We start from the raw sequence: 12,299 nt of genomic DNA on the forward strand, positions 1-12,299 counted from the left end.
TTTTATCACGTCTCTTTGTGACTACAGCCAGGAAAAGTTCTCTGCTTTCAAGGACTCATGTGATTAGGCTGGGCCTACCCAAATAACTGAGGAAATTTTGACATTTCAGGGTCCTTAATTTATTCACATATGCAAAGTTGCAAAGTCTCCTTTGCTATGTGAGGTAACATATCTGCAGGTTCTGGGGATTAGCATGAGCATCTTTGAGGCCATTATTTTAATAATGGTAATAATAGCTTCATCCCTCTGCCAGACTCTGAGTGCCTTATTATCACTAGTGGGTGAATCATGAGCTCAAATCGTTCAGGAGTTCTTTCATTAAACTCTTCATACTTAAACTTTTAAAAGTGTGTCATCTGTTTCCCACACAGGCCCTGACTGACAGAGATTAAATCAAGGTGGCACTGATTGTCTCTCCCTGAAAAAGTGCAACCTTTACCAATGTGTTCTCCCCACAATATGCAAAGACCTTTGTGTAGCTTCTTCTACTTAGTATACTCATCCCTCTCAATTTAAATACTATAATCCCACAAAACTTGAACAACCAATTCAAGAGGAAATACAAACAGCCAAAAAAATATGAAAAATCATTCCATTCCTGCAATAATAAAAAATGCATAAATCAAAGTAGTATGTATCAGTTCAAAACAATGATTTTGACAGAAAGAAGAAAAAGAGGGGGACACCTGGGTGGCTCAGCGGTTGAGCATCTGCCTTTGGCTCCGGTCATGATCCCGGAGTCCCGGGATTGAGTCCCACATCGGGCTCCCTGCATGAGCCTGCTTCTCCCTCTGCCTGTGTCTCTGCCTGTGTCTCTGCCTCTCTCTCTCTCTCTCTCTCTCTCTCTCTCTCTCTCTCCCCCTCTCCCTGTGTCTCTCATGAATAAATAAAATCTTAAAAAAGAAAAAGAAAGAAAAAGAGGGCAGAGAAAACCTGTACTCACATACTTTGCTGATGAAGTACAAATTGGTAGAACAGCTAGCTTCTCATTGCCTTCACAAGGTAATAAAACTCTTAAGCATGATATTCATTAACTTATTCATTAACTCAACAAATATTTATAGAGTGTTTATCAGATATCAGGCACTGGGAATACAGCACTGCCTTCATCTCACATTTAACTGAAGACAAACAAATAGCACACAAGTAAAACAAACTATGAAATGGTACTAAGTGTGAAGGGGAAAATAAAGTGGGGAAGTGGGCAGAAGTATTTCGCAGGGGTGGTCAGGAAGCCCTCCCTCGACTGAAGACCTAAAGGAGGCAAGAATACAAACCATACGTTATCTGAGGGAAGAACATTCCAGGTCGGGAGAATAGTAAGTAAAAGACACTAAGATGAGAGACTGTTGGCCATGCTCCAGGACCACTAAAGAGACAGGTATCGCTGGAGCCAAAATGAGGGGGGCAAAAAGTAGAAAAATATAGTATCAGACAAGTGAAGGAAGGCAGGATGGGGGTGAGAGGTAAAGCCCGTACAGTATTACAGTTCACGGTAGGCAATGGCTTAAGAGTGACATGACCCAAACAAATTACACTTTAAAAATAGCATTCTGACGTCTATGTTGAGAATAGGAAGTCCAAGACCACCTTCCCCCACAGACACACAGATTTAACAGTGATAAAATTAAACATGCTTTCATGAAAAAAAAAAAACACCCAATAAACTATGAAGAGAAAGAAACTACTTCCATATAATAAAAGACAGAGATGAAACGCTCAAAGCTAATACCATACTCAATGGGAAAAGACAGAGTTTTTCCTCTAAGATCAGGAATAAGGCAAAGGATGCCCACTCTCACCACTCTATTCAACACAGACTGCAAGCTCTAGCCAACACAATTAGACAAAATATAAGCATTAAAAAAAAAAGACATAGAATTACCTGTTTGCAGATGACATGATCTTATACGCAGAAAACCTCAAAAATCCACACACACACACTGCCCAAAACACACACACAAAAACCTGTTAGAACTAATAAATGAATTTAGCAAAGCTGCAGGATACAAAATCATCATTCAAAAATCAGGTGTGTTTCTATATACTAAAAATGACAAGTCCAAAAAGGAAGTTACAATCTCATTTAGTAGAGTGTCAAAAACAAAAGACTTAAGAAAATGAACAAAGAAGATGAAAGACTTATATGCTGAAAACTACAAAACATTACTAAGAAAAGAAAATATGAATAAATGGAAAGATATTGCATGCTGTGGATTAGAAGATTTAATATTGTTAAAATGTCCATACTACCAAAGCAATAAACAGATTCAATATAATTCCTATCAAAATCCCAGGGGCATATTTTGCACAAATTGAAAAAACCATCCTAAAATTCATATGATAACATGGGGGAAAGATTCAGGACACTGCTTTCATCAATGATTTCTTGGATATGACATCAAAAGCACAGACAACAAAATAAAAAATAGAGAAATGAATTACATCACACTTAAAAACTTCTGCACATCAAGGAAAACAACCAACAGAGTAAAAGGCAACCTACAGAATGGAGGAAGTAACTGCAAATCATCCATGTGTTAGGGGTTAACATCCGGAATACAGAAGGGACTTCTACAATTCAACAACGACAACCACAACAACAACAAAAAAGGACCTCAACAGAACATTTCTCCAAAGAAGATATATAAATGGCCAATATGTACATGAAAATGTGCTCAATATCACTAATCACTAGGGAAATGCAAATCAAAAGCACCACGAGATATCACCTCATACCCATCAGAACGGCCACTATCAAAGAATAGAAAATAAGTGTTGGAGTGGAAACAGAGAAGTTGGATCCTTATGCCCTGCTGGCAGGAATGTAAAATGGTGTTACCATTATGGAAAACTGTATGGAGATTTGCAAAAATAGTGTGACCATATGATCCAGGAATCTCACTTCTGGAGATACACCCAAAAAAATTAAAAGCAGGACTGAGAAGAGATATCTGCACAACTATGTTCACCACAGCATCATTCACAATAGTCAAAAGATAGAAGCAACCCAAATGCCCACTGACAGGTGAATGGATAAAGAAACTGTGGTATGTGCATACAATGGAGTATCTTGCAGCCTTTAAAAAGATCGTGTCACTTGCTACAAGAGAAACTTAAAGGACATTACACCAAGCACCAAAACAATGGTATCTTCAGTATTTTGGATGGAGATTTTTTCTTAAAGTTCATTCACTGCCTTCTGGGTGCCTGGCTGGCCCAGTCAGTGGAATGTGCGACTCTTGATCTCAGGGTTGTGAGTTTGAGCCCCACACTGGGTGTAAAGATTACTTAAAAATAAAGTCTTTAAATTACTGCCTTCATAAACAGTCTGCTCAACATAAATCCGTTTCATGACTCAGAGTCACATTTATGAACATTAACTGTTACTTGTGTCTTTAGAGGTCTAAAAGATCTCAAGCATGCCCTTAATAATAAGTACCAAATGTACACTGGTATCTGACAAGGAACATTAGGAATTTCCAAACGTCTGCAAAAGTTATCTAAACTACATTTTGCTACCTAAAACCTCAATCACTTCACACTCAATGTATCTCAAACTTAAGTCATCATCAATACCTTACAAATACCTAACCACTGCTAGTGGATCCACTACCAAACTTGAAACCTTAGAATCATTTATTTTAGTATCCATATTCAGCTACTACCAAGCCAAATCTCACTTTAGCTCAGGTTTATTTTACCACATGCTTTGATGACCTCAACAGATTTCCTGCTATCTCCAATGCTTCCAGTGCCTACCAACTACACTCTATCCTATAAACTAACCTCTTTACTTCCCTGTCCAAAGAAGTTTATTGTCCTCTAAATCCATCTTTCACTTCCAGAATAAAATTCAAATCTTTTCAGAAGTTTCTTATAGCAAAAAAAGAAAAGAAAGGAAAAGCTAGCTTCTACCCAGCATCTAAGAAAAATCTCCTTTGAGGAAGGACAGCATGTGACAACTTCTTGCCATATTTCAACTCACAATTAGTAGAGGAAGTAACTAGAAGAACTGCAGCTCTGACTTACAAAAAAAAAAAAAGAAAAAGATCAGCAGAAATAATGAGAACTTGACAGGATGCAATCATGTTATGTTAAGAGTTTAAGATTAACAATAAGGGTGAGGCCCTATAGTCTTAACATTTAGAAAGACAAAAATCTCAGAATTCCTTGTAACATATGGCTCTAAAAGTTAAAATGGCTTAAGAGAATCTGGAGGCTAGAGTGACTTGGACATTCCTGACTATGCAACTGCAAACACAACTGATGAGAAAGAAAGGCCTGTTAGTGTAACGAGTTGGTCTACCCAGAATGTCAGAATGCCATCTTATTTAGAGGAAGGATGTTTGCAGATCTAATCTGTTTAAGATAAGGTCATACTAGGATAGGTTGGGTGTCCTTCTAAAAAGAGGAGAGGACACATAGAGACACTCAGAGAAAAGAAGTCCATGTGAAGACAGGCAGAGACCACAGTGTTGCAGCTCCAAGCCTAGGAACACCAATGATTGGTAGAAGGAACCAGAAGTTAGGAAGAGGCAAGAAAGGATCTTCTCTTAGAGCCTTGAGAAAGAGCATGCATGGCCCTGCCAACACCTTGATTTCAGACTACATGTGTATGCAAAAAATAGAGCTGGAAAATATGTGAAACACAAAACTTAAAGAACTGAAAGAAGAAACGGATAAATTCGCAATTACAGTTGAGAATTTCAACACCCTTCTCACAGGAATTGATAGAACTGACAAAAAATTAGCAAAGATCTAGAGGAACTCAATGCCACCATTATTATGAAAACAAAATCTAATTGACATTTTTAGAACACTCCATCCAACAACAGCAGAAATATATTCAAGTGCCATGGAATGTATACTAAAATAAAACAATGTTCTGGGTCATAAAACAAACCTCAGTAAATTTGCAAGGATTTAAATCACAGAGGGTGCTCTCCTACCACCATGGAATCAAATTAGAAATCAGTAACAGAATAACAGAAAAATCTCTCCCCAGTATTTACTAGAAGTTAAACAACACACTTTAAATAACCAATGGGTCAAATAAGAATTCTCAAGGAAAATTTAAAAATATAGTGAAGTGAATGAAAATTAAAATACTACTTACCAAAATGCCAAAGCAGTGCTGAGAGGGGGAATTTACAGCAGTCAATGCATATGTTAGAAAATAAGAAAAGTTTCAAAACAAGACTCCAAGCTACTATTTTATAAAACCTAGAAAAAGAACCTCCCTTACCCCCCACCCCCAGAAAGGACAAGATGGAAAAAAATGGTAAAGGGGCAGAAATTAATGAAAATGAAAACAAAAACAAAGAGTTCAACGAAACAAAGAATTCACTCTTTGATAGTATCAATAAAATGAACAAATCTGTGCAAGACTTAAAAGGAAAAAAAAAAGGAAGACAGTAATTACCACGTTGATGGCATATATCCATCATATAATGTAGCAAGAAGGGTACTTCACATCTGGGGTATTCTTCCCCAAAAAAACAAATTCCAGTCTCACCATGAGAAAAATAGCAAGCCCAAATCAAGGGAAAATTCTGCAAAATGTCAGACAAGTACTACCCAAAACTGTCAAAGTCATGAGAAAATATGGAGGAAGAAAGAAATGAAGAAAACTGAGAAACTATACCAGATCAGAGAAGGCTAAGGATTCGTGATGACTAAATATAATGTGGTTTTCTGAATGAGATCTTAGAATACAAATGGGACATTAGCAGGAAAGTCAGTTAAATCTTAAAAAGTCTAGAATTTAATTGATCATAGCATACTAATGATAGTTTCTTAATTGTAACAAATGCATTCTGGTAATATAAGATGTTAACAATAGGGGAAACTGGCTGTGGGGTGTATGAGAACTCTCTACCGTATTTGCAACTTTTCAATAAATCTGTAACTATTCAAAAACTAAGAATTTATTTTAAAAATTAAGTAACTGAATAAATTACTGTTTTCAGAGTACAGAGATACAGGAAAAGATAAGCTTATCAGTAGAGGCTGATACTTTAATGTTAATAAAGATGCAGAGAATAAGACCTCCTAATTCCTGCTTTGTCTCTGGTCTTTCATTTCAAGATTTTAGCTTGTTGGGGTGATGCCTGAGTGACTCAGTCAGTTAAGCAACAGACCCTTTGGCTCAGGTCATGATCTCAGGGTGGTGAGATCAAGCCCTGAGTCGGGCTCTATTCTGTGTGTGGAGTCTACTTGAGATTCTCTCTCTCCCTCTCCCTCTGCCCTTCCCCCAACATGCACATGCACCCTCACATTCTAAAAATTTAAAAAAAATTAAAGATTTAATTAGAAAAAAAAGAAGTTAGCTTGCCAAAATAGAAATAAACAAAAAATTTTCTACAATGAATACATATTACTTCTTAACATTAAAAAAATTAATGAAAATAGGTTTAAGAAAAAATGTACATTGGTAAGGGAAGAGTAGAAGGCCAGGATAAATTAAGAAATTCCAAGAACATATCTAACAGCTCTACATAACTTGATATTTTTTGGAAAAGTAATGCCTGGGTTAGTGGGAAATTTTGCAAGTGAAATCAATGAACTACAGAAGATGTTCTCTGAGAAATAATGGGAAATGTCAGAGCCAAATACTAGCAATATGTAAATGTTCCAATTTTCAAAAAGGAAAACAATATAATTCAGTAAGGCAAACTAAGCTTGATGTCTATTTGTACAATGTCTTTGTAACAGACATCAGGGTAGGTACATTTAACCCACTATACTTTAAAACAATCATCTCATGCAGATTTGACTTCTTTTTTGACTACAGAATATTTTAGCAGACGGTGTATTTTGTATTTTATTTCAGCAAAGTACATGACAAGCTGCCTCATGGAAATTCTAGAAACAAGCTGAAATATTCCAAAGTCTCTGGTCTTTCAAGGAAAGACAGACAATACAAATGAAGAAAGATGTCAAATGTACACTGCTAGGCTCTTTTTTCAGACAATACAAATGAAGAAAGATGTCAAATGTACACTGCTAGGCTCTTTTTTTAGTCCTATCCTGTTTAACATTTTTGTAATTGATTCAGATAAAGATGTGGAAACATTCATCCAAGAGACTGGTGATATAAGTCATAAAGCAATAACACAAATAACAGAATCTGGATTCAAAAAAGATACTGAAAGACTGAACCTAGCAAGATGAAATGTAATAGTGAAATAAGCCTTCATTTGGGCCACAACTCAAATTACACAAATACAGAATGGCTTGCTGACAAAAAGAGACTTTGGAATATTTAAATAAGTTAGCTCAGTATGAATCAATTACATACAAAAAATCTGGCATGACTACCAAAAACACAATAGAATCTAATGAGAGAGGCAATCCTGTTGTATTCTAGTGGTCCTACAACGCCCAGAACATAGACAAACCGAAAACTGCTAAAGAGAGTAATCAGGGTCACATATAAAACACAATAAGTTTATTGGTGGAGGGGGCCAGGTTTGGCCTGAGGAAAAATGTTTTATAGGTTTAATAAAGACCATCATCTTTAATTATCTAAGTTATTTCACATACAAGAAATACCAAACTTATTCTAAATGGAACCAAGGCTAACAAGCAGAATCTAAGAAATATAAATTTAAGTTCAGTCTAATAGTGAGGGTAATTCAAAGGCAGCATTTAGGGTCGAAGATTCCCCCCTCCAGGGCCAGATGACAAATTGGCAGGAATACGGTAGAGGGGAATAAAGCATCAGATGGCTGGTTTAAACTAGGTGACCTATAAAATATCTTCCAATTCTATGATTTTAAGATGTTACTTCCTCTATGCCAAACCTCTGGCTCTGGTCCAATTGGTTTTCCCACCATTCCTGGAACAAGCTTTACTTATAAGCACACTTTCCTGTATCCACACTTTCAGGTCATTCTCTTATTCAGGCAAAGAGAAAGGATTTGTCTTTCTAAACCTTATCTACCCATCAAAAACAAACCTAAATACTGTCCTTAATAAAGACTTCTATGCCTTCCCTAATCTGATCTTTTTCTCCTTTGGATTATGGAATACTTCTAGTGCCATCTGCTTGACAATTAATTACATACCACCCTCAGACACTGTTTCTGTCTTAAACTATTATTTAACCTTTTACTAGTAACTTCTCTCCTCAGCTAAATTAAAAGATCCTTAAAGCCACACACTGAGACTTATACTCTGTATTCCCTACACTTTGAAGGACACATAGTACTCAAAAATGTCTTTTGTTTTCAATATTGGAAACACTTTTGTTAGAACAAGTGTTTTATAAAAAGCCACGTTTTCATAGGTAAATGTAAAATTCAGCATTCAAATCTGAATGGTAACTAATATACACGACTTCCACTTCAGATACAGAACTGCCAACCACTGATAACATATTCTAGCCATAGGATGGTCAATGAAGCTCAGAAAAGCTCAATTTTTCCAACTTAAACAAAGAGCTTGGTAAAGCTGCCTTAAAGCAAAGAAAGATTAACAGAACCAGAGAGCAAAAATTGTCAAGCAGAAATCATTATATTTAAGGGGAAAAGTCAGGTTTATTTATTTAAATGTAAAATGTACTGATGTGTGATACTGATTCATGTACCTTGAAACAGAAATTAAGAAAAATAGTAAATTTTTCATACAGACGCTAGAACAAGTGTTCACTCCCTAAATACCAGCTAAAAGTCCCAAAGTAAAAAAGAGAATTCTTTATCAGGCCAGATATTTTAATAAAGATTAGGAAATTCTCACCGAAGATTCAGGATCTGATAATTCATCCAATAATTTCCTTGCATCCACCACAGCTTGATAGAGTCTCAAATTTTTGCCATCAGAAGCAACAAAACAAGCACTTGCAGAATTGCAGTATGTGCCTGAAAGAGTAAAAGCTTTGCATTATAATACGTAGTTTATTTTTATTTTGGGCTGAGGTTTTCTTTTTAGGTACAACCATGGTCCAGAATCATAATTAAATAGATAAAATTAATGGATATGAAATTATTAACAGAAAAATTCAATAGAAATATGTTACGAAGGGGAAAAATTAAAAACAAACTTCTGGAAATTCTAAACATAAGTCTGATGCCCACATTCTCAATACTTATTAAAAATCCTAATAATGACAAATATAAACCATGTGTGTATGAAAAAAGTTTAAAAGCTTTTATTAATTTCAGAATTAAAATGAACACTTACCAAGACAATAGCTGGGAATAAGAGTCGGAAGCCAAGCAACATTAGAGAAGGCTGATGTATGTAAAGAGTTAATTCGAGCCAATTCTGATACTCCTCCGGTATAGGACAAAGGTCCTATTGGATCTACACGCCACAGAATTAGTTCACTATAAATTGCATTCGGGTCATGAAATGTACGTGTCGCTGCATTTCTAAGAGGCTGTTTCGAGGAACCTTTTATAGGTCTTACAGGATCCATCAATCTACTTAATTTGTTGTCTGAGTCCCACTGACAGTCTAATTCAGGAGTCAACAGAGCATTATGATGAGAGGATGTCAGTAACAATGGTAAAACTGAATGACATGCCAGGTCATTGAGGTGAAATCGATGACCACAGTATCTAAATTTGTGAGATACGGTCAGAACAGTGGTAAAGGCAGACTTATCTGCAAAAGTGACTGCCCACTGATTTAAAGAACCATCTATGTGTTTGGAGACCATCATTACTGTGGGAGCTAAAATATTCATATTTGTAGTGTGTGATCTGGAGTACAGCTGTGATCCATGAGGACTGCCTATTGCCATCATCTCCTGGTGTAACGGGGTGTGGGGAGTATCTTTTGTAGCATTTATGCAGGCATACATCATGATATTTTTACTAAGAGAGCTCGCATCACCAGATGGAAATGCAACAGGAATCCGAGAAGAAAAAGAAACCTGGAAAACACAGTATGAATTCAATATAAGTAGTTTTCCTCCTCTCAAAAAAATGTCTTCCAAAAACACTTCCATTTTCAAAATGTCAAATCTTAGTTTCCTAGAAAAACTATCATTTTCAACCCCTTTAAGGTCTAATTCCTTCCTCTATTTATGTAATACCATATCTCTATTTGTGGCCCAAAAGAATCCTGAAAAAAAACAAGTTTCAAATGTCTTACTTATACAGCTAAATGACCCCAACCACAAATCTAAATAGAAATGAAGTCCAGAAAGATAACAGATAAAGGTAGCTGGATTTAATTGATAAAAAATGGGGGGGGGGGCATGGATCCTGAGTCACATTTTTAGGATGATTTCTTAAGTTTATTCAAAATATTGTGAATTCCCAGGGAAAAAGCCAACGCACATATATTCAAATACTCAGTACCACATTTAAAAGCCAAATTCATTTTACTTTCAATTAACCAGGTTTATAAAATCTGTGGTTGTTGATCCCCTGCTCTGGTAACAAGAATAAGTATTCTCTTCTCAGTTGCTTCTCAAAAACAAAATCTTTCAAGTATTTCTGAATATATGGTAAATCTGAATAGCATCTTTTTTTAAAAGAAATGTAATAATATCTTCATCAGCAAAATATACCTGGACTTGTCTAAATATTCCAGGATTATATTCATCCAAATACTTCACATGCCACACTAGAAAGGTACCATCTACAGGGTGTATAGTAAAAAGCATGTCAGGATTCTTATTCCATTCAGTTAGCAGCATTTCAATCTTCCGATCAAGCAGGACGGTGGGCAGTGGCATTGGTACACTAGGTCGTGAAAAAGTTCTGGGACTTCCCTCTCTTTCTCCATCTTCATGTTCTGATGATCCTGTACCTGCCTCAGATTCTCTATCCAAGGATAATTCTGAATCAGAAAATACATTTATCAGTACACACCAATAATACTATAAAAATTCATTTACATATTGGATTACCAATAGCATACTATCTTAAGAAACTATAAATCCCTTTTCCAATTTATGGCCAGGGGGAGGGGAGGAAGGAAAAAAAAAAGAAGAAAACCATTTTCTGGTATAAACTGAAAATGACTATTTCTTATTTTTAAAGAAATCAAAATTTCATTCATATTATCATTAGCAAAACTTATCCTCCCAAAAAGGACATGGCTTCCAAAGTTATATATTACTCAAAGCAATATGCATAACAAAGCATATAGAGCTATATGGCAGATGGTCCATAGTAGATGGTTAGTAAATGGTTGGAAAAGTGAAAAAGAAGAGCAGGAAGGAAGGATTTTTAAGATTTTATTTATTTATTCATGGGAGACCAAGGTGGGGGGGGTAGGCAGAGGCAGAGGGAGAAGAAGGCTCCCTGCTCTGGGACTCCCTGCAATAGGGAACTCAATCCCAGGACCCTGGGATCATGACCCAGCCGAAAGCAGACGCTTAACTGACTGAGCCACCCAGGCACCCCAGGAAGGATGGATTACAAACTAACAATGGTATCACAATAAAGCTGCTGATTCATCAAAAAAAAATCTGAACATGGAATACTAACCATGGTCTAGTTTCATATGTAAACCCCTCTCTCTTTCCTCCTGTGAACGTTCCTCATCTTCTCGATCACCTTCATCACTTTCATGATCTATCTGCTTCTCAGAAAGTTTTCGTAATTGCTGCATAAATATTTCAGTAGATGATGTAAAATGAAACTCCTTGTTGTTCAACCAATGAACCACAAAGCCCCCATTTCCATCATCAATGTTAAATACAGTGCCAACCAAGACATTTGGAATATCTGTGGGAAAAAAGATAGTATTTCAGTATGAATTTTTCATGTCTTTAAAAGGATTACCAAGTGCTTACAAAAACTATATACTTACACATAAAAGGTCAACATAACTCTAGCAGAATTTATAAAAACTTTAATTGAATTTAATGGTAAAAGTAAATTATTAGGAATTAATGACACACACTTAAATTAATAAATGGAATTAAATTACTGATTTAAAAACCAAATACATCAAATGCATGAACCTTTACTAAATCCCAATTTGGGTATGGAGGAACAGAAAAATAAAATATAAAAGCAGCTATAAAAGACATCTGAGATAACTGGAGAAATTTAAGTTAAAATATGAACCGGATATTAGAGATTATGGAATTACCTATAATTTTCTTAGGTATAATAGTGATATTGTGATCATGCGAAAGAATTTCCTTATTCTAGGAGTTAGTTTCTGAAGTATATAAGCATGATGTGCCATGACATATGTAACTTACTCCAAAAAGATGAAGAAAGAATTTCACTCACACATGTCCGCACCCGCCCCCCCCCCCCCAACACACACAAGTATATAATGAGAATAAAGCAACTGTGGCAAAATGTTAGCAGTTGTTGTTCAAA

General features: G+C 35.9%; 1 protein-coding gene across 1 annotated transcript in view; it reads right to left on the minus strand.

The window, feature by feature from the left end:
• DMXL2 (Dmx like 2) overlaps positions 1-12,299 on the minus strand; it is a 152,932-nt gene that overhangs the window by 66,978 nt on the left and 73,655 nt on the right. Inside the window, 4 exon segments of the mRNA XM_035708792.2 lie at positions 8,743-8,864; positions 9,187-9,883; positions 10,526-10,797; positions 11,451-11,690. Coding sequence (XP_035564685.1) covers positions 8,743-8,864; positions 9,187-9,883; positions 10,526-10,797; positions 11,451-11,690 — 1,331 coding nt within the window.

This window comes from Canis lupus, chromosome 30, assembly GCF_003254725.2.
Source record: "Canis lupus dingo isolate Sandy chromosome 30, ASM325472v2, whole genome shotgun sequence".
In the NCBI taxonomy this organism is placed as follows: domain Eukaryota; kingdom Metazoa; phylum Chordata; class Mammalia; order Carnivora; family Canidae; genus Canis; species Canis lupus.